The following is a 24,265-nucleotide window of genomic DNA, read 5'->3' on the forward strand; positions in this document are numbered from 1 at the left end:
GAAATCGCGGTGGCCGATATATGATGCCGATTTTTTGGGGTCGATATATTTGCCCGATTTTTTTTTTTTTTCCTGCAAGCGGCATCTTTGGAGCGGTGTATACCGCTGCCCCACCACTCCTGCCCATTGAAATGAATGCACACCGCTGTCGAAGCGCCTGCAAAGCGTTTCGGCAGCGGCGCTTCAGGGGCGCCTTTAACCCCTTCCTCAGCTGCTAGCTGGGTTATAAGCACCCCGCCCGCAGCCGAATAGTGCCGCTAAAATGACGGTAAAGCGCCGCTAAAACTAGCAGCGTTTTACCGTCAACGCCTGCCCGCTCCAGTGTGAAAGCAACCTTAATACAGAAAATTTTTTACATTTAAACATTTATTAAACAAAACAAATCTCCAATAAGTTCACTTGTATGTATAATTTAGATTAACTATCTTAAATATTAAATACACAAAAACAGGTAATCAAAACTTTGACGGAAAAAAAATGGGCTAACTTTACTGCTTAGTTTTTTTTTTTTTTTTTTTAATTCATTAGTGTATTTTTAAAAAAAAAAATTGCATTTGAAAGACCGCTGCGCAAATACCGTGTGACATAAAATATTGCAACAACCATCATTTTATTCCCTAGGGTCTCTAGCAGAAAATACAAGATTTTTACCTGTAAGCAACAAGTGTCAGAAAAGATTTAGACCCCTTTCACACTGGGGCGGTTTGCAGGCGTTATTGCGCTAAAAATAGCACTTGCAAACCGCCCCTAAACAGCCTCCACTGTTTGTTCAGTGTGAAAGCCCGAGGCCTTTCACACTGAAGGGGTGCGCTGGCAGGAGAAGAAAAAATCTCCTGTCAGCCGCTTCTTTGGAGCGGTGAAGGAGCGGTGTATTCACCGCTCCTAAACCGCTCCTGCCCATTGAAATCAATGGGACAACGCGGCTATAGCCGCGCTATACGAGGGGGTTTTAACCCTTTTGCGGCCGCCAGCGGGGGGTTAAAACCGCACCGCTAGCAGCCGAATACCGCGGTAAAACAGCGCTAAATATAGCGCTGTTTTACTGCCGACAAACCCTACCGCCCCAGTGTGAAAGGGGCCTTAGTCTTTAAATGGTTAAACTGAGAACTGAGTTCAGTCCATTGATAAAAGAATCAAGAAGAGATACAATGTTTCTGATCAGATTTGGCAGGCTGCCCAGAGAAGGAGAGAATTCTCTCCACAAAAAACTTCAGGCAACTTGCATTGACTTCTATTACAGTTATAATCAGCCTTTTTTTATCAGCACAATCGGCCAGGTCGACCTCTAATCTAGTCTCTGTGGAACTGATCAAAATTGTGATCAGTGTATGACCAGCCCTTCAGTAAGAGGTGAAAGACACCAGTGATGCCAAGGCCATTCTTACCAGTGGTGTTCCAAGGGTGGGGGTGTCAGCCCGGGGGTGTGGAGTGTGAAATGATCTGGAGAGGAGATTGCAGGAGGGCCGTCTTAATGAGTGCCCCTGCACTTCCCCAGCTTGGTTATCATAATATGTGGTCTATATGAAATCTATCAGGCCGGCAGGGGGCCCCAGCAGTGCAGGGAGGCCAGCTGACAGTCTCCTCTGTCATCCAATCAGGTCAGGCGGTCCCTCTTAGATCTTCAATATCTCCTGAGGCAGCCGGAGTTAGTGGATGGAGCCGGGGGTGTGGCTGTCTCCTCCACTATAATACCTCATACTACCCTAACCTGCCACTAATATCTTTTACTAACCTAAGCTGCCACTAAAATACCTTATACTACCCTAACCTGCCACTATAATACCCTATTCTACCCAAACCTACCACAATAATAACTTATACTACCCTAACCTGCCACCATAGTACCCTATACAGCCCTAGCCTGCCACTATAATACCCTATACTGCCCTAACCTGCCACTATAATACCCTATACTGCCCTAACCTGCCACTATAATACCATATACTGCCCTAACCTGCCACTATACTGCCCTAACCTTCTTAGTGGCACCCCAATCACAGTGCAATTTTGCCACATGATAAATCGCAATCCAGTCACGGCAAATCGCAATGCGTGACACTGTTGCCCAAAAAAAGCTCCTGCTTCTTTTGGAGCGACAAGCTTCGTGCGCTGCTATAGGTACACCTGAGTCTTTACAAATGAGGGCTGACACTACAAAAATGACATTAAGTATTTAGCAATGCATATACTTTGTCAGTGCGCACCTACACAAGTTTACTTGAAGTTACTGGCCTATATAAACCATTGTTTTACAGATTGTATTTTTCATCTAGCATTTTAAAGTTCCTATAGAAAAACAAAGCACCAGAACAAGTTCCTTTCATGTGCATTCTTTCCTAAGCTACTGAGTTAATAGTTTTCCAAAAAAAATTACATTTAAAAGCATGCTGTGAATGATAACTGTCACAGTTGCTTATGCTCTAAATTGAACTGTCAACCTATCAAATAGCTGGTGCTACAGCTGATCACATGTCCAGCACCATGGCAACTGCAGATCAAGCAGGGCCTAATATTGTAGCCTCCTTGGCTATAAAGGATAGGAGGGTTTAGTTCCACTTTAACCTGTTCCTCAAGCTGCCCTGCACTGCTTTTTGCAACACCTGTCACATAAAAGGTAATATTTGTGAGTCATAATTAGTTAAAGTGCTTTTTACCTTCATGCATTCTTTACATGAAGGTATAATTTATATATATATATATATATATATATATATATATATATATATATATATATATATATATATATATATATATATATATATATATATATATATATATATATATATATATATATATATATTTTATATATATATTTTTTTTTTTTTTTTTTTTAATATTACACACACAGCAGTGAGTGTTTTGGCTCTCAGGAAACACTGCTGATTGGTTGAGGCAGCAGCAAGGCCTAACACACATATACACCTTTTTGAAAGGCCCCACTAACCAAACACTACCATAAAGACCGAGGAACTCTCCAAACAAGCAAGGGACAATGTTGTTGAGAAGTACAAGTCAGGGTTAGGTTATAAATATATATATCCAAATCTTTGATGATCCCTAGGAGCACCATCAAATCTATCATAACCAAATGGAAAGAACATGGCACAACAGCAAACCTGCCAAGAGACGGGCGCACACCAAAACTCACGGCCGGGCAAGGAGGGCATTAAATCAGAGAGGCAGCACAGAGACCTAAGGTAACCCTGGATGAGCTGTAGAGTTCTACAGCAGAGACTGGAGTATCTATACATAGGAGGACAATAAGCCGTACGCTTCATAGGAGTTTGGCTTTATGGCAGCGTGGCCAGAAGAAAGCCATTACTTTCAGCAAAAAACAAAAATGGCACATTTTGAGTTTGCGAAAAGGCATGTGGGAGACTCTCAAAATGTAAGGAGGAAGGTGCTCTGGTCTGATGAGACTAAAATTGAACTTTTTGGCCATCAAAGAAAATGCTATGTCTGGCGCAAACCCATCACATCACCCGAAGAATAGCATCATGCTGTGGGGATGTTTTTCAGCAGTCAGGACTGGGAAACTGGTCAGAGTTGAGGGAAAGATGGATGGTGCTAAATACAGGGATATTCAAGAGCAAAACCTGTACCACTCGATGTGAGATTTGAGGCTAGGACAGAGGTTCCAGCAGGACAATGACCCCAAACACACTGCTAAAGCAACACTTGAGTGGTTTAAGGGGAAACATGTAAATGTGTTGGAATGGCCTAGTCAAAGCCCAGACCTCAATCCAATAGAAAATCTGTGGTCAGACTTAAAGATTGCTGTTCACAAGTGCAAACCATCCATAGTTATGATTAAGCACCGACTACAGTGTGAAACGCTTCAGATTTCCTGCATTTTCTTCTGCTGTGATATGTATTTTTGATGATCTTCATTCAATAAAGGATAAACAAAAATCTTTCTGAGTGCGGCTGTCCAGGATTTTTTCTCACTAATTTATCCAACTTGAAGGAGATGGAGCAGTTTTGGAAGGAGGAATGGGCAAAAATCCCAGTGGTAAGAAGTGGCAAGCTCAGAGACTTATCCAAAGTGACTTGGAGCTGCGATAGCCGCAAAAGGTGGCTCTACAAATTATTGACTTTAGGAGGGTGAATAGTTATGCACATTGACTTTCTGTTATTTTGTCCTATTTGTTGTTTGCTTCGCAAGAATATTAAAAAAAAAAAAAAAAAAAAAACACCCCCTTTAAAGTTGTGGGCATGTTCTGTAAATTAAATGATGCAAATCCTCAAACAAGCCATTTTGCTGTATTGCCAAGACTTGTGAGAGGACACTGCTGCCATTCACCTGTTGCTGCTAGCAGAAACTGATCTCACAGGGACTGGCCATCTAACTAGCAGCGTTATTTATTGCATGCAGACTTTTCTGGGACTGTACTCATGTGCACCACCATGAAGACTGGGCCCAAACGCTAGCCAGCTGAAGAACTAGGGCTAAAGACTGCTCACTCAGATACCTGCCTAACAGGAACTTTGCCTATTGTCCATAGTATGAGATATCTCTCTATGGAGTTTTAAATTTCAATCGCTGCCATTCATATAGAGTGCACTCTAATGTGGATATAGCCGACTGTTTACAGATGAGTTATTGCAGTATTATCTTTGCTTTTGCTGATTTCTAATGCCATTACTTATTGGTGAGTTTGTGGATTATCAGATTTACTCTAATGTAGCTGCATAGAGCTCCATTCTATGCTGCTAAAGCCTAGTAAACATATAGTGAACTGTGATTGGCCTAATCCTTTACGCTCTGGACCTGATGACTCTACATAGAAACACCACACAGTTTTTTGACCTAAAGCAGAATCCTGCACTAACTGAACACAGGTGGGTAATCTCTGCCAACTACAGGACTGTTGCAGAGAGAATATCAGTATACTTTATTACCCGGGAAAACTTCTGCTTCTTGGGTAACTGGAGAAAATTCCAAGACTAGTTAAAAAAGTTCCAAGTTAAAAATATGACAAACATACCGAGATCAAATTAATTGTTATTCAGCATTATGGCATTTAGAATGAGGTTTAGATTAGATTACAAAAAGCATACTCTACATACCCTAATAATACGGGCTGCCTCCAACAAGACACGGCCTCGCTCCATTCCAGATTTCTGGCTCCATATTTTGAAAGCAGCTTTGGCACTTTGAATGGCTTCATTGACCTCTTTCTCTCCAGAGCAAGGAAACTTTGTAATGACACGTCCTGTTAAAATAAATAAATCTGTCAAGAGGCCGAAACGAAAAACAGAATTGGCAGACAGTTCCCTGGAAGTCTTCATAAAACATATTCATATCTATAAGAACCTTTGTGCCCCTGGTATGAAATGTATGCATTTTCTACACACAACTGGATGGTCATATAACCTGCAATAACATACAGAAAAAAAAAAAAAAAAAAAAAAAAGGAAGGAGAAGATGCCTTGAGTACCAAATCCTAGCTGACAACATTTTTTTTTTGTATCGTTTATTTAAAGTGGTTGTAAAGGCAGAAGGTTTTTTATCTTAATGCATAATATACATTAAGAAAAAAAAATAAATAAATAAACCTTGTGTGTGCAGCAGCCCCCTTAATACTTACCCGAGCCCAATCTTTCTCCAGCAATGTGCACAAGTGTCTCAGCCCATCTAGGACTCTCCCTTCTGATTGGCTAAAGGACCGCAGCAGCGCCATTGGCCAACTGACTTTGAGAGCAGCAGCTGAATCAGGAGAGAGAGGGGGCAGGGCCGAATCGCAGCTCCGTGTCTAAATGGAGGATCAGGGCTGCTCTGTGCAAATCCACTGCACAGAGCAGGTAAGAATAACATGTTCATTTTTAGTGAAAAAAAATACGAGATGTTACAATCACTTTAAGCAAAACGGCATCCATTTTCTACAATCCATTTTAGATGTAGACTGAACTGTGAGCAGAATGCTCCCCCCCTCCCTCCCTTCTCAAGGCTTTAGTTTCGCAAGATAGCTGCTGACATATGAAATGTGACATCAATCTATTTGCTTGTTTATAAGAACAGCTCACTCCATCCCCTTATCTTATGTATAAAATACAATGTAATAAATAAATATTGTCAGAAGTGTTTTTAACACAGAGTTTGCATCCTGTGTATCTCTTCTATTCAACTGCATAAATTAAAGAGCTCGTTCATACCATGAGCTTTTTAACTTGTGCTGTAATTTGATTTTAACATGCGTTGAAATCCTTAAGTCCATCTTTTAACTATTTTTCACTGCATGTTATTAACATACACTGCAGTATGTACTGATAGCATGTTGGAAAGCCCTGCAGCAAAATGAAACACATCCATTTTTTGTTCAGCTTGCATGCAAACAAACTGAACCAAACTAGACGTACGGCAAATTGCCTTGCTCTTGCATTGGGGCACTACAGCCCAATGCTGCTGGTGTGAGCAAGCCCCAAAACCTGCAATGAGAGAAATCTAGGGGATTTTAGATGTCCTTATCTAATTACTATTTGCCTGTTACACCGACCCACAGGATTCAATACTTTTTGAGTCAAAGCCCATGAACAAGCATGCATATAAAGGAAAAGTACCACCTGCATACAGCAGCCCAAAACATTGCAGTCTTATTGGTGGGGAAAGGCTCTCCTGACTGCTGTAAACTAAATACATAAACACACTGGAAAACAACCAATCTGTGCAGAATTTTGAATATGCTTGGTTGAAAAATATGCATATTTCAGTGCAAGGCTTCATTTTCACTGAACCTCAATATTAAAAGCACAGCTAAACCCATAGATTTAAAAGTGGAACTAAACTGTATCTGATCACCATAAAGCATACAATTCATTTTTATACTTAATGCAAACTCATCCATGTCCCTATGCTTTTTTTTTGTTGAGAAATCACTTTGAAAAACACCCCCTAGCATTTCTAGACATGGCCATCTTTAGTAAGGGCAGGTGATTCATGTAACATTTACTTCCTGGAATCCATCTGCCCTTAGCTCAGGCACGCAAGCAGGAGGGTATGCTCAGCTGAAAATAAAATGCCCATGAAGATCAAATGGCTGGTGTCATACCTGATCACATGTGCAGCAACTACAGATCAAACAGGCCAAGATGGCAGCTTCTTTGGCTTTAATGGATATGAATGTTTAGTTGAACTTTAACCACTTGCCGACCTTGCTATCGCTGAAAGACGGCTATAGCTGAATGACGGCTACAGCGTAGTCGTCTAGTTCTGGGGCGCCGTCCCGTGATCACGCCTCGCTGCGCACCCCCTGACAGCATGAGGAGAGAAGAGAGCTGATAACCGGCTTCTCTAAAAAGGGGCATCTACACTGATAAGCAAGGCACTGAGCATTAGTGTCCCAATTATCAGTGCAGTCACAACTGTGCCCACCAGATCTGCCAATCATTGCAGCCAGTGCCCATCAGTGCCGCCTACCAGTGCACCCTATCAGAGCTCATCAACGCACCTTAGTGAAGGAGAAAAATGCCATAACAAAACTATGAAAGTTTGTTTTCAAAATTTGTTTATTTGGCAAAAAATAAAAAATCCAGTGGTGATTAAATACCACCAAAAGAAGCTCTGTGTGAAAAAAATAAACAAAAAAAAATAAAAATTTTGTTTGGGTACAAGGTTGCATAACTGTGCAATTGCCATTCAAAGTGTGAAAAGCTGAAAGCTAAAAAATTGGCCTGGACAGGAAAGGGGGTAAAAGTGCCCAGTAGGCTAATGGTTAAAGTGGTTGTAAAAAGGTATAAGGTTTTATACCTTAACCACTTGCCACTTTTTTTTTTTTGCAACATGGGTGGCCCATTCTTTATTCTCTCTTTTTTGTGGTATGGATGTTTGTGATGTGGTTGTGGTCGAGAACACACCTGCCCACATCCTGCCAATGCCATTTTGGTGCAGGGCGGGTGGTTAGTCCCCAATTTAAGGCAGCCATCTCACCATATATAGGAGACTACCCAAGAGATGATTGGTTTCAGCCACATCTTGGGATTTTGCATGATCACATTGGGGAGGAAACAGGCACCTAGACGAATACTATTTTGGGTGGTCACTGTAGGTCAGTATTTTTTGCTCTTTAATCTATCTTTTGGCCCTGAATATTGGACATAGTTGCTAATATACATGATCTTATAGAACCGGTGTGCAGACTTGTTTTCCACCGAGTTTGGACTGTTGATATAAGACCAGCACTGGTCTGATGTGAGCATTGAACTATCTGCCTAGAGGGACCTTATCAATTTTAAGCAAGGTGGTATTTGGATCCCTCCCTATACATATGCTCCATAGTCGAAAACATATACATACATATATATCCTCAAGCAATTTGTGGTCAGGCTGTATGTATATAGGAGCAGTTGACTGTACAGCATAAAAAAAAAAAAAAAAAAAAAAAAAAAAAAGAAGAAGGCACATTTTGGCACCCAGGAGGCAAGGGTGGTGCGTACAGCCTGTTAGCAGCCTGTCAAAATCAATGATGGGCTGAAATACTCTTCACCTGAATGCATATCTGAGCAGTATTTACAGGGATGTATGCCTCAATGCAGAAAGTCTTCATTCAGGGCATATGTCCCTATAAACTACTACTGCTCAGATGTAGCGACAGCCAAAGTGTTTTTCAACCTATCACTGACTTTGCCAGGCTGCTGGCAGTGGGTTGTATACACCATCTGCGTCTCCCGTGCACCAAATACACCTGGTATGGGGCAAACACGGGGCAAATACACCCTTGTGCATGAGGCCTTACTTCTAGCATTAGCAGTCAATCAGATTTCATGGTGGATTAGACCGAAAAAAAAAATAATACCAAGACAAGACACAGTTTATTTCAGGTGAAATATCGCTGATCGCCAACAAAATAAGCTGCAGATTGCACAACACACACTATTCTCTGTAGCTTACATAACTCAATACTCTGCTTCTGATTAGAGATGGGACATTGCACAAGTCAGAGAACAATCAGTATTCTATGTTAGGGACATTTTCTGTTTCGGATTACAGCAGAGACAATAAAAATCTATGCAAAGCGCCTTTTGGAAAAAGAAACAAGCTATAAACCACACATCATTGCATTTTACAAACATAAAAAACCAACAGAAATGAAACTAGATTTACCTAGAAGCCCAACTACTAGAGGGTGCTAAAACTGTAACCAAAGACGTTGCTTTGACAGCTTAAAATAAAAAAACACTGCAGTATTTGTCCCCATCTGGGATTCTCACCTTAGCTCTTACAAAAGGAAAGGCCTTCTGTGCACAGGCTAAAACATGTTCCCTTTTGTTCTTGCAAGAATTGGGCACTGGCTAATGCATATGCGCATACTAACGTGTGTGCACACAAGCCGGCGTGCATTCTTGTGCGCACCGCCACTTCCGTGCACCTGTCACAAATGCTGAAACCAAAACGGGCTATTTAAACTCAGACAGTGCTCAGGATCAGTGCCGCTTTGTCTTCAGCCTCCTTTAGAACCTGTGAATCTGTACCCTGCTTCCAGTTGCTGACCCGGCTTGTCTTGACCATTCTCTGAAATCCACCTGCATAGACCCCGGCTTGTCCTCTGATTTCCGCTTCTGTCTGCTCCATTGGCGCATGCTTTACTGATCGGTTCCAGACCCGACTTGTTTCCTCACCACCCTCCTCCCTGTGCCCTGTACCCGATCCATCCTGTCCATGTCCCGGTCTGCCTAACTCTGCCTGCTGTCTTCAGTATTAGCTGCTTGCTGGAGCCATCTGATAAATTCTCCTGCCCAGCGTGGATACCTGCCCTGCTGCTAGCAAGACACACAGGCACTCGTACCACTCTGTACTCCTGTGCCTCCTGTCTACACTATCAGGGGCCCCGAGTCAGAGGTGTAGGAGAGGCCTTCCTCATCATATCAGGCTGCTACCAGGTACATGATATCTTTATCAGGAGTCAACGGAAAGTGAAAGAAATCTCAGCACTGACAGTCATCACCAGTCCCTATGTAAGATTGCCTCTGAAAGTATAGAATGTACCTTTCTCCTGCCTCTTTCTGTAGATTAGCTCAGTGAGCACAACTACTTCAACCCTTTAGGACTTACCCATACGTTCTCAGGTTGAAGTAGTTATACTGTGCAGGCACAATCCCGGTATCAAAATTTTCAGCCAGCAATGGGCTTTCTTGTAGCTGCGCGATCACTTTTACAGGGCCCCCCCCTGATGTAGCCCGACAGCTTTACCGGACTCTCCCGAGAGATTGGGGAGCCCTGTACCGCTTGGTGTCCAGGTACTTTGAGGGGAGGAAGATACATCCAGTTTGAGGTTTACAAGCCGTTACCAGCATGTAAAGAATCTGATCAGACCAATTTGATCAGATGCTTTCGGAGGGCTGAGATCTATAAGACCCCAGATCTCTCCCTAAACAGGACCTGTCATGCTTACTGCTATCACAAGGGATGTTGTAGATAGAGTGCCTTGAAAAAGTGTTCATACCCCTTAAAATTTACCAGATTTTGTCATGTTACAACCAAAAGCGTAAAATGTATTTTGTTTTGTTTTTTTTAAACAAATAAATGTGTGAAAAGTGTGCCATGCATTTGTATTCAGCCCCCCAGTCAATACTTTGTAGAACCTCCTTTCGCTGCAATTACAGCTGCAAGTCTTTTTGGGGATGTCTCTACCAGCTTTGCACATCTAGAGAATTACATTTTTGCCCATTCTTCTTTGCAAAATAGCTCAAGCTTTGTCAGATTGGATGGAGAGCGTCTGAACAGCAATTTTCAAGTCTTGCCACAGATTCTCAATTGGATTTATGCCTGGACTTGTGCCATTCTAACACATGAATATGCTTTCATCTAAACCCTTCCATTGTAGCTCTAAACCCAGAAGTATGCAGGAACTTATAGGTATGTCATTTTGCCTACAGCAGTAGATGCAGTACATGGCAGCTGGACCTTAAGTGGTTAAAGTGGAGTCCCACCCTTAAAATGTATTTTTTTTTTTTTTTTTACACATTTTCCCAGTCCTTGATCAATAAATGACAAACATTTGGAGTGAAAAACATTTTTTTTACTTACTCGAAGTGCCCTGTTGCTAGGTGGTGGCTCCTAATCTGCCACTTCCGGCTCTGTGGTGCTCCACATCACTTCCTCCCTCGCCTGTGCTCCTGGGAAAAGTGAGTCGTCATTTCCCAGGAGTCAGTGGGCAGGAGTGTGTCAAAAAATTGCATTATTTCCTGATAGGAAATGATGCGATTTAAGGTGGATCCATCTAGGTTGCCATAATGGGGCAGGACTTCACTCCGTCACCCATTATGGTAACTTGATAAACAATCGGCGCTGCGGCACCGCGCATGCGCGAGATTGAGAGGGCATACTAGTTACCCAGCATGCACCTCTCGATATGTTATCCAAGAAGAGGTTGCGAGTGGGCTTCATATGCCCACACATCATGGCAATGGCCAGAAGAGGATCAGATAAATGTTAAAGTAAAAAGAAAATTAAATTACTATCCACTAGCATATACACATATAGTTTATGTGCATTATAATGCAGTGGGAGGGGATGACAAAAAAAACCCCTGCAACACAAAAGGCATAATGAGCTGGTATACGTCGCATACTAGCTAATTATGAAATACTTACCTTAGAACGAAGCCCTGCAGCGGAGCCCGCATGCCGCTGACACGGCCAACATCTTCCCCAGTGTTTCTTCCGGGTTTGCGGTCTCCGGCGCTGTGATTGGCTGGAGCCACGATGAGGTCACCTCCGTGCATGCGGGCGGGAGCTGACAGTCACGGCACAGGCCCTGAAGAAAGGGCACGGGCGGCCGTTCTCTCAGGAGCACATGCGCCAATGACGTAATTGGCACATTATATAAATGGTGCAAGTTTAGGGAGATATTTACAGTACCTATTAGGTACAAACAAGGGGAGTTTACTTCCTCTCTACCCCAATTTCAGTTCATTCAGGGCGAGGCTTCCGTGGTGTGGGCAGAGCAAATTCCAGCTCGCTGTCTGTGTGCAGGCGCCTGACTGCTGAGCTGAGGATGCGCTGACTGAGCTGTGAGGGGACAGAGCCTTGCTGTGTGTGCAGTACATGGGCTTGGGGGAGGGGGGGGGGGGGCAGTACATGCGACTGGGGTTTACAGTCAGGTCTGCTCAGTCCTCCGCCCGGGTCCCGCTGACGCCAGCACTAACAGGGTTATACCGACGCCAGCACTAACAGGGTTATACCGACGCCAGCACTAACAGGGTTATACCGACGCCAGCACTAACAGGGTTATACCGACGCCAGCACTAACAGGGTTATACCGACGCCTTTTAAAGGCGAAGCACAGTCAAAAAAAAAAAAAAAAAACCCAGCACAACAGAACACATTACTTACAGTCAGTTGAATGTTTTTTATACGACATCTTCAGTTAGGTGAAATCCTCCTCCATCAATTCTGATGACTATCCGCCTCCCCCTTCCACCACCAAATTTTCAGAGAGGTGGGGGGTTAACAGAACAGAGGATGGAGTGACAAATACTCATCAAGGAGTGCCCACCCTTTTCACCAAGCTCGACCATTCGTAGAAGCCATACTACATCTTTTATTTAAAAAAATGTGATCTATAGGAGGGAGCAAACTTTTCAATCAGCCACCAGTGAAATATTCAGAAATCATATAGTAGTAGCCACTTCTATGAATGGCGAGCTTGGCGGAAAGGTTGGGCATAGTCAGGCACTCTCAATAATGCCTGTCACTGTTCCCTCAGTTCTATCAACCCCCGCTGCACCAGAAGATTATGGCAGGGGGTGGAGTCATCAGTGGAGGAGGATTTTACCTAACTGAGACATCAGCACAAGGGTCACATCCTACTGATAACTTCCTATGTCATTTGTGCTGATTTTTTTATTTTGAATGCACTTATGCTTTAACAAGTCACAATCAAAAAAAGTAAAGTAGAGCTGCACGATTAATCGTTAAGAATCGAAATTGCGATCTTTTTCCCCCTTCCCGATCTTCAAAACAGCATGTCACGATCTTTCTAACAAGTGCAGAGAGTTCTCACAGCTGGTAATAAAAATCCAGGCAGCCTGAGAAGTTTTATTACAACACCCTAACAAAGTATCTTTTCATTCATTTATCAAAAGGAAAGATGGGTAGATGAGAGAAGTTTAACCATTTAAAGACCAAACCTTTGACATTAGTTGCTTACAAGTAAAAAGCATTATTTTTTGCTAGAAAATTACTTGGAACACCCAAACATGATGATATATTTTTTTGTTTAGCAGAGACCCTAGAGAATAAAATAGTGGTTGTTGCAGTATTTTATGTCACACCGTATTTGCACAGAGGTTTTTCAAACGCAATTTTTTTTTTTTTAAATTACAAAACAGTAAATTTTGCCCAATTTTTTTTGTAGATTGTGAAAGATGTTACACCGCGAGAATCGTGAGCTTTATTCCAAGCAAAAATGTAATGTAAAATGTAAAATTTTTTTGTGCTAGACCAACACAAAGTAGCACGTAATTGTGAAGTGGAACGAAAATGATAAATGGTTTTCAAATTTTTTTTTACAAAAGTGAGTACACCCCTAAGTGAAAATGTCCAAATTGAGTCCAAAGTGTCAATTTGTGAGGCCACCATTATTTCCCAGAACTGCCTTAACCCTCTTGGGCATGGAGTGCACCAGAGCTTCACAAGTTGCCACTGGAGTACTCTTCCACTCCTCCATGACGACATCACAGAGCTGGTGGATGTTAGAGTTCTTCCACCTTCTGTTTCAGGATGCCCCATAGATGCTCAATAGGGTTTAGGTCTGAAGACATGCTTGGCCAGTCCATCACCTTAACCCACAGCTTTTTTAGCAAGGCAGTGGTCGTCTTAGAGGTGTGTTTGAGGTCGTTATGTTGGAATACTGCCCTGCGACCCAGTCTCCGAAGGGAAGGGGATCATGTATGTCACAGTACATGTTGGCATTCATGGTTCCCTCAATGAACTGTAGCTCCCAGTGCTGGCATCACTCATGCAGCCCCAGACCATGACGCTCCCACCACCATGCTTGGCTGTAGGCAAGACACATTTGTCTTTGTACTCCTCACCTGGTTGCCACCACACACGCTTGACACTATCTGAACCAAATAAGTTTATCTTGGTCTCAGACATGGTTCCAGTAATCCATGTCCTTATTCTGCTTTTCTTCAGCAAAACTGTTTGTGGGCTTCCTTATGCATCATCTTTAGAAAGGCTTCCTTCTGGGACGACAGCCATGCAGACCAATTTTATGCAGTGTACAGCATATGGTCTGAGCACTGACAGACTGACTCCCCCCCCCCCCCTTCCACCTCAGCAATTCTGGCAGCATTCATAAGTCCATTTCCCAAAGACAACCTCTGGATATGACGCTAAGCATGTGCACTCAACTTCTTTGGTCGACCATGGTGAGGCCTGTTCTGAATGGAACCTGTCCTGTTAAAACGCTTTATGGTCTTGGCCACCATGCTACAGCTCAGTTTCAGGGTCTTGGCAATCTTCTTTTAGCTGAGGCCATCTTTATTTAGAGCAACAATTCTTTTTAGAGAGAGATAGAGACAGAGAGAGACAGAGAGTCAATTTTGTTACCAGCAGTTTAGACAATAATGGCTGTGTGTTTTGAGGGGACAGCAAATTTACACTCACTACTTTACATTGTAGCAAAGTGTCATTTCTCCAGTGTTGTCACATGAAAAGAAAGAATAAAGGAGGTGCATGTGCAGCAGCGTCCAAGATGGCCGTTTAGGCCGGGAGCTCCACGCCGCTTCAGCCTTCTAACCCACGTCGCTGCTGTCAGAGCCCTCTTTCTGGTCTGGCGATAACACCAGCCGACCGGGAACACCCCCAGCTACCACCTGATGTCTGCAGGCACTGTCCAGGAGGAACTTATCCCAGAAATTGGATTTAGCAGCGGTGCGACCGGCCACTCCAAATTGGCAGCCGCATCCACACGAGGGACAGTCAGTGCTGAAGACTCCATTGCTGACCAGGACCACTACTGGCAGTCGCAGTGAGTACTCCACAGCAAGTGGCCCCCTCACCTGCATCCACTGAATCCCTGTTAGGGAAAACACTGGGAGGACTCACCCACACCCCATTACAGGAGCTGAACAGCCCAGACCCGTGGGAACAGGAGATCAGGGACACCTCTCACCCCCACGGACTTCCCCTCCATGATGGCTGCAGTCTCAAAAATGCTGACCAGAGGCCTGTCACATACTGTGGCCCAGATCACAGCCTCCATCCATGCTGATCTGCAGCAAAAAGGCACTAGAATAGGTGATTGAACAGAAAACTGACCAAGCAGCCCTGAGAATCAACCAGAACACTGCCAGAATCCAGGATCTTCAGGACCAACTAGAGGTGGCTACTTCCAAAATTCATAACCTTGAAAACAGGTTGAGACACTACAACTTTAGAATCAGAGGCCTTCCAGAATCCGTTAAGGACATTCACCTGGCGGTTCAGGAATGCATCAAGAATCTAATACCCGACATCCCGGCTCACCGCCTGGAGCTTGACAGAGCCCACAGTGCACTATGCCCCTACTCTCTGATGGCCTCCCAAGGGACATCATATCGATCAAAGAAGAAGTGATGAAGTTATCGCGCTCGGCTGAGAAACTGGCGATCATGGGACACCGGATCTTTCGCCATACGCTGTACAAAAGCGACAAGCACTGAAACCGCTGCTCCAAGTTCTGGCTCACAACGATATCAATTAAAGATGGGATTTCCCTGAACTTCTTGTACCGCAACAAACCATAAAAAAACTTTTCCTCATTTCCTGAAGATGAATGACTCCTACTGCATCTAGGGCTGGATTACCCAGGAACTGCCGTCACCTACTGCCAACGGAGGAGCACCATCTTCTAAACGCCCGTCGCCTACTAGCCCGCTGTCTCAAGTGTGGCAGTAATATCCTAAACAATCACGGGAGTCCTTTCTTCCATAAGATTGCCCACCTTCTACCAATACTTCTTCAGTCTCTCAATTCCCTTTGGAACTGTGTTTGAGGCCAACCTACCATCATTAGACTGGCGTTCCGTTTACTAGATATAGAGATATACACACACACACACACACACACACACACACACACACACACACACACTTGATGACGTTACTAATTTTGTAATGTTTGCTGCCGTCAAAGTTGGTGAAGGTATCCGTTTTGCCCACGTACCTACAGATAGTACATCTACCACATGGGTCAGGAAGGGTACCCGTTATCGTTAGATCTACAGAAGGCCTTCGACTCAGTGTCCTGGCCTTACCTCTGACTCCAAACCCCCATTGTTCCAGGATGTCAAATTCCTTAGACTTACGCACACCCTTTACTCGAACCTGAATGCCCAAGTGCAGTTATTGGGGCATTACTCTGAGTCCTTTGATATCAACAGAGGAACGAGGCAGGGATGCCCTCTATCGCCCTTGATCTTCTTGATAGCGAGAAGATCAATTCTGATATAAAGAAAAAGGAGTTAAATGCGGCCAAGAGGAACATAAGTGTGCCCTCTTCGCAGACGACATGCTAATATTCCTAACGTCACCGCTAATATCTACCCCCAATGTTTTCCGGCTACTTAAGGAATTTGGGTATATTTCCGGTCTCCAAGTAAAACATAACCAAATCAATGGCCCTAAACATATCCGTCCAACTGAAACTAAAAGACCAACTCAAACAACACTTTTCCTTCTCCTGGGCAGAAGAAGCAATCACCAAACTCGGAATCAAACTGACCAAAAAGTGTTAGTACCCTATACACAGCCAACTATCCACACATGCTCTGCTCTCTTGAAGCAGAGCTGAAAATGTGGTTGAAGGGTGGCCTATCCTGGCTAGGCAGGTTGAACGCCGTAAAGACCACATTACTACCCAGTCTACTCTACCCCTTTCGTTCATTCCTTCCCCAACCCTATTAAAAAAACACTTTGACCAAGCTTCAATCCAAGATTGTCAGCTTTGTCTGGGGAGACCAGGGTCAGAGATTTGCGGAAGAGATCCTACTCCAACTTAAAGCGCAAGACAGACTGGGACTCCAAAACCTATGACTTTACCATCAAACAGCCCAACTGGCCCAATTTTCCATCATATATTCCAGGGTCCACAAACCCGACTGGGTCTCCCTAGAAAGGCAGGCAGTTCCCCACCATACGCTCGACTTTCTACTCTGGAGACCAGCAAAACATAGACCGGCTATCCTAGCTCAGATGCTATCCCACTCCCTAGCATTATGTGATACAATACATAAACACAACTGATATCTCCCCCTGAGGCCCATCTCACACCTATTTCACAACCCTAAATTTTCCTCCAGGGATGAATATATACGCATTTCGCTGATGGCTGAACAAGGGGCTTTTCAGCATAGGATACTTCTTTACACCAAATGGCCCCCTATCATTAGGGCACTGCCTGAGCAAACCAGGGACATACAAGTTTCCAAAAAGTTCAGACTTTCCCAGATCAGGCACTTCCACACACTTTGGACTGACAAGTTGGGCCCTCCCAAAGCAACTATGTACGAACAATGGTGTTCCAGCATAGGATCTCAAAAGGGCGGCATCTCCATTATACAAGTTTCCTCGGCATATGCTCGATCCTGGGAAGCAGATCTGGACATCCAGCTGGACCCTGGCAAGTGTTCACGAGATGGTGCCATGTTCCCGCTAGACTATCCAAGATATATACAGACGCCTCCCCTCTCTGCTATAGAGTATGCGGGCACGTAGGCACGATGCTCCATATGTGGGGAACTTGCCCCATATAAGAAGCTACTGGAATAAATTCCTCCATGTATTACGAATTGTAACAGAGACCCAAGTTCCTTAAGACCCCACATACATTCTCTTGAACCAAAGGGTGCACAACACCCCTAAGTGCACACAACAACTAGTCTTCTTCATGTGCTTGGGAGCCAATATTACCTTGACAAAAGCCTGTAAAAAAAAAAAAAAAAAAAACGACAGTATCAATCTTGACTGCCAAGTGGAAAATATCCTGGATCAAAACCCAAGAACAGACAGTTGCAAAGGGTCTGGGAATCATGTGCCACATATCAAGATCCTGCTTTACCCGGGTCACCTACATACAGTCAGGTCTATAAATATTTGGACACCAACAATTCAAATCTTCTTGGATCTATACACCACCACAATGGATTTGAAATGAAACAAGATGTGCTTTAACTCCAAACTTTCAGCTTTAATTTGAGGGTATTTACATCCAAATCAGGTGAATGGTGTAGGAATTACAACAGTTTGTATAGGTGCCTCACACTTTTTAAGGGACCAAAAGTAATGGGACAGATTATCAATCATCCATCAAACTTTCACTTTTTAATACTTGGTTGCAAATCCTTTGCAGTCAATTACAGCCTGAAGTCTGGAACGCATAGACATCAGACACTGGGTTTCATCGCTGGTGATGCTCTGCCAGGCCTCTACTGCAACTGTCTTCAGTTCCTGCTTGTTCTTGGGGCATTTTCCCTTCAGTTTTATCTTCAGCAAGTGAAATGCATGCTCAGTTGGATTCAGGTCAGGTGATTGACTTGGCCATTGCATAACATTCCACTTCTTTCCCTTAAAAAAAGGTCTTTGGCTGCTTTCGCAGTATGCTTCGTGTCATTGTCCATCTGCACTGTGAAGCGCCGTCCAATGAGTTTAGAAGCATTTTGCTGAATATGAGCAGATAATATTGCCCGAAACACATCAATAAATATAAGAGAACCAGTTCCATTGGCAGCCATACATGCCCACGCCATGACACTACCACCACCATGCTTCACTGATGAGGTGGTATGCTTTGGATCATGAGCAGCAGTTCCTTTCCTTCTCCATACTCTTCTCTTCCCATCACTCTGGTACAAGTTGATCTTGGTGTCATCTGTCTATAGGATGTTGTTGTTCCAGAACCGTGAAGGCTTTTTTTTAAATGTTTGGCAAACTAATCTGGCCGTTTTTGAGGCTCACCAATGGTTTACATCTTGTGGTGAACCCTCTGTATTCACTCTGGTGATGTCTTCTCTTGATTGTTGACTTTGACACACATACACCTATCTCCTGGAGAGTGTTCTTGATCTGGCCAACTGTTGTGAAGGGCGTTTTCTTCACCAGGGAAAGAATTCTTCGGTCATCCACCACAGTTGTTTTCCGTGATCTTCCAGGTCTTTTGGTGTTGCTGAGCTCACAGGTGCATTCTTTTTTAAGGATGTTCCAAACAGTTGATTTGGCCATACCTAATGTTTTTGCTATCTCTCTGATGGGTTTGTTTTGTTTTTTCAGCCTAATGGTTTGCTTCACTGATAGTGACAGCTCTTTGGATCTCATATTGAGAGTTGACAGCAACAGATTCCAAATGCAAATAGCACACTTGAAATGAACTCTGGACCTTTTATCTGGCCATGGAACAGCTGAGCAGCCAATTGTCCCATTACTTTTGGTCCCTTAAAAAGTGGGAAGCACATATACAAACTGTTGTAATTCCTACCGTTCACCCAATTTGGATGTAAATACCCTCAAGTTAAAGCTGAAAGTCTGCAGTTAAAGCACATCTTGTTCGTTTCATTTCAAATCCATTGTGGTGGTGTATAGAGCCAAAAAGATTAGAATTGTGTCGATGTCCCAATATTTATGGACCTGACTGTAGGTGAAGGAATTTCCAGAGTGACCACATACCCTTTCCCCCTCCCCCACTTTCTCTCTCAACTCTCTCATGGTACATATCACCAGACTGCCAGGGGCAAGCATCCCCTGGGGAGGGGAGTGGGGTAACGGACGGCGCTCGTCATCGGGCTGGGACTATGAGCTCTGTTACTCCACAGTGTGAACCCATAGGGGTGGAGCGATTACCCTGGAGGACCCGCCACACTGTGACCGTATACAATTCTGATACATCGGGACCACTCTCCACAGTGGATCTGATCAACCAGCTCACTTAAGTATGCAGTGGTTATAAAAAGGTCTAGATAAATTACATTATACTTAGATAATTGACAATCCTAAAAAGGACAGGTGAGCCAAATACAGGCATACCCCACTTTTAAGAACACAATGGGGTTTATTTACTAAAGCTGGAAAGTGCAAAATTAAGCTCACTTCTGCATAGAAACTAATGAGCTTCTAACCCCAGCTTGTTCAATTAAGCTTTGGTAATAAAACCTGGAAGCTCCTTGGTTTCTATGCAGAAGTGAGCACGATTTTGCACTTTCCAGCTTTAGTAAATAAACCCCATGTACTTAAAAGTGGGGTATCTAACTATCTAAACCAAATGCATGTTACGTGCCAAAAGTTTATAGGAGCTTCTGGCCCCCCATGGGACCTCCATGTTTTAGGACAAAATGTGATTACTGTTATATGTTTCCAATAGAAAATATTGAAACTGAGATAATGCAAAACATGATATTAATGCCACATATACAGTTACTGAGTTACGCATAGAGATCTACACACAGCTATATGCCAAGCCTATGTTGGCCTGTAGGACGGGGCATTATCTGTATTGTTACTTTTATATGTGAACTGAAAATCTCAAATATATTGAAACCAAAAAGATAAACATTTTTATATTATATACATACATACACACAAAAATAAACTCCTCCCTTTTAGCTACTAACCGTATACATTAGGTTATGTAACGAGCCCCTTTGCTTGCTCGGTTCCACTCTCCCGACACTCCTCTGCAGCTATTGAATCAGATTGCAACGTCTGATGGTTCGGTCATCCAATGCTCCGGGATTAGAACTTCAGCTATGTGCCGTTCTAACCCAGTTGTGTAGCTCAGAACAAACACCAGGCAGGCTGTATGTAAGTTCAACCAGGAATCTCTTTTATTGGAAAATATAGGCTTTTATACACTCAAAGTGGAGGTGCAGACCTCCTGCTCATATTACTCTAACAATACAGCTGTAACCTAATTAACATGAGCTAATTAACTAATCCCTTTAGACAGCCTAGATGACTCAGACATGACCGTTAGGCCAGACTGGCCGTCTTGTAGTTCAGAAAATCCAATCAACATAGACTCTTCTTCACACAATAGCAGCGTTAATTAACACAAATAACAATGGGGATCTAATGACTCTTAGATCCCATAGTAGACTTATTTACAATACACATTTTAGCAGACAATAGACAGACAGGTGTTGGAATTTACATCAGCATCTCCTAACAGTATCTGTCCCAGCATTATGAATCAGCCACTATTCCAATATGGCAAATCCAGGGTCCCCAGGCATACAGTTCACAAAGAGCACCGTCCCCCCAAATGCAAGGGCCCCCAATCGATCGGCAAGAGGCTTGCATACAGTCCCCTCCAAAAGTCTCTTTCCCGGCTAGGTCTGTCACAGTTATGACTGCTGATAACATTTGAGTGTGTTCACCACCTACCTTTCAATACTATTATGCAAATATAAGTGCAGCACTATCAACTCAAAATTCTTAAATCAACTCCATCAAAATACCATATAATATAAAAAATTGTCTGAGTCTCACAGAAAACAGCTCTGAGTGTAAACAGCACAGAGCTGTGTTCAGTGACAGGGGATCTAGTTGTTTTTTTGAAAACAACTAGATACCCAGTAAAAGCAGAACACAGTACACATAAACACTTGTTAGGCACTTATTTAACCCCTTGATCACCCTAGATGTTAACCCCTTCCTTCCCAGTGTCATTAGTACAGTGCATATTTTTAGCACTGGTCACTGTAATGGCGGCACTGGTGATGTCAATGGCAGTTAGTTTTCCCAGCGTCAGATGGACTGCCGCAGTATCGCAGCCCTATTATAAGTCGCTGTTCGCCGCCATTACAAAAAAAAAAAAAAAAAAGTGTATTTCATCAATTGTGCAAGTTCTCCCACTTGAAAAGATGAGGCCTGTAATTGTCATCATAGGTATACCTCAACTATGAGAGACAAAATGTGGAAACAAATCCAGACAATCACATTGTCTGATTTTTGAAAGAATTGATTTGCAAATTATGGTTTTCTATGGGGTTGAGATCTGGAGACTGGCTAGGCCACTCCAGGACCTTGAAATGCTTCTTACGAAGCCTCCTCTTAGTTTCCCGAGCGAGGTGTTTGGGATCATTGTCATGCTGAAAGACCCAGCCACGTTTCATCTTCAATGCCCTTGCTGATGGGAGGAGTTTTGCACTCAATATCTCAAGATACATGGCCCCATTCATTCTTTCATGTACACGGATCAGTCATCCTGCTCCCTTTGCAGAGAAACAGCCCCAAAGCATGATGTTGCCACCCCCATGCTTCACAGTAGGTATGGTGTTCTTTGGTTGCAACTCAGCATTCTCTCTCCTCCAAACACGAAGAGTTGTGTTTCTACCAAACAGTTCTACTTTGGTTTCATCTGACCATATGACATTCTCCCAATCCTCTTCTGGATCATCCAAATGCTCTCTAGCAAACCTCAGACGGGCCTGGACATGTACTGGCTTAAGCAGGGGGACACATCTGGCACTGCAGGATCTGAGTCCCTGGCGGCGTAGTGTGTTACTGATGGTAGCCTTTGTTACGTTGGTCCCAGCTCTCTGCAGGTCATTCACTAGGTCCCCCCGTGTGGTTTTGGGATTTTGGCTCAACGTTCTAGTGATCATTTTGATCCCACGGGGTGAGATCTTGCGTGGAGCCCCAGATCGAGGGAGATCAGTGGTCTTGTATGTCCATTTTCTAATTATTGCTCGCACAGTTGATTTCTTCACACCAAGCTGCTTACCTATTGCAGATTCAGTCTTCCCAGCGTTGCTTGACCAGGCAATGGTTAGTTAAAGTAGCGCAGCACCCCAAATTATTCTTCATGCGCATTAACCCATTTTGTCCTCCTTCCTTTGGGTCCTCAATCCCCCAGATAAAAAAAAAAAAAAATTGTCTACCCTAATGCGACCTACCTCGCAAGGGGGCCTCGCATTTGCAGACTACAAATGCTATCTGGCTACACCGTTAGTCTTGGATGCCTGGTGGTTAAACCCTGATCCCGCTAACCCTGCTACCCGGGTAGAAGCTGCAGTGGTCCTTTCTTTATAAGCCCTTAAAGTAATTATAAGCAATCACCTTGTAAAACAACACATTCAGTTTAATATAGAAATGAAAGTCAAAACATTTTGTATAGAGATTCACGATTAATCGTTAAAGTATCGGGATTTCCTGATTCTATGTAACAAGTGCAGAGAGTTCTCTGTTCATTTCTGACAGCTCACAAAAAATAAAAAATCCAGGCAGCCTGCCAAGTTTATCACAACATCGGAGATAAAGAGAAACATCGTAACATGTTGTTCTTTTAGATCAAAGGGATGAACTTCAGGGTGAAAATGAGGTCAGTTTACTAAAAAACTTTTTCTGACACTTGTTGCTTACAAGTTAAAATCAGTATTTTTTGCTAGAAAATTACTTTGAACCCCCAAACATTATAGATATTTGCAGAGACCCTAGACCTAGAGAATAAAATGGTAGTTGTCACACTGTATTTGCGCAGTGGTCTTTCAAAACGCAATTTTTTTTTTTTTTTCCCCAAAAAACACCACATCACTAACAACCAGTAAGGTTAGCCCAATTTTTGTATAATGTGAAAGTTGTTACGCTGCAATAATCGTGATCTTTAGACCCCTTTCACACTGGAGTGTTTTGCAGGAGCTATAGCGAGCATGAGGAGAATGAGGAGAATTCTCATTTTAGCCAGAATCGTACAGCTCTTAGGCCCCTTTCACACTGGGGCGGAAGGGGGCGTTGGCGGTAAAACAGCGCTATTTTTAGCGCTGTTTTACCGCGGTATTCGGCCGCTAGCGGGGCGGTTTCAACTCCCCGCTGGCGGACGAAAAAGGGTTAAAACCACTCGTACAGCGCGGCTATAGCCACGGTATAGCCGCACTGTCCCATTGATTTCAATGGGCAGGAGCGGTGAATACACCGCTCCTTCACCGCTCCAAAGATGCGGCTCGCAGGACTTTTTTTTACTGTCCTGCCAGCGCACCGCTTCAGTGTGAAAGCCCTCGGGCTTTCACACTGAACAAACAGCAGAGGCTGTTTAGGGGCGGTTTGCAGGCGGTATTTTTAGCGCAATAACGCCTGCAAACTGCCCCAGTGTGAAAGGGGCCTAATAGGAGATGTAAGAAAAAGAAGTGATCACATTCCCTCTTTTCTCAGCTGTATAAGAGCTGGGGAGGAAAAGCGACTGAACACTGAGCTCCCAGTGAATGGGCGTGCAGTGGGGTCATGTCAGGAAAAGTGTGATCATTGGAGGATAGCAGGTCGAGTTCCCAGCACAGCTAGAGAACTGACCACAGTGT

General features: G+C 43.5%; 1 protein-coding gene across 3 annotated transcripts in view; it reads right to left on the minus strand.

Moving 5' to 3' along the window:
- Nucleotides 1–24,265, minus strand: part of ALDH9A1 (aldehyde dehydrogenase 9 family member A1) — a 98,254-nt gene that overhangs the window by 49,974 nt on the left and 24,015 nt on the right. For all 3 annotated transcript variants that reach the window (XM_073592856.1, XM_073592855.1, XM_073592857.1), the window contains one exon: nt 5,071–5,216. In XM_073592856.1, the coding sequence (XP_073448957.1) occupies nt 5,071–5,216 (146 nt within the window). The remainder of the gene's footprint in view (nt 1–5,070; nt 5,217–24,265) is intronic.

This window comes from Aquarana catesbeiana, linkage group LG07, assembly GCF_042186555.1.
Source record: "Aquarana catesbeiana isolate 2022-GZ linkage group LG07, ASM4218655v1, whole genome shotgun sequence".
In the NCBI taxonomy this organism is placed as follows: domain Eukaryota; kingdom Metazoa; phylum Chordata; class Amphibia; order Anura; family Ranidae; genus Aquarana; species Aquarana catesbeiana.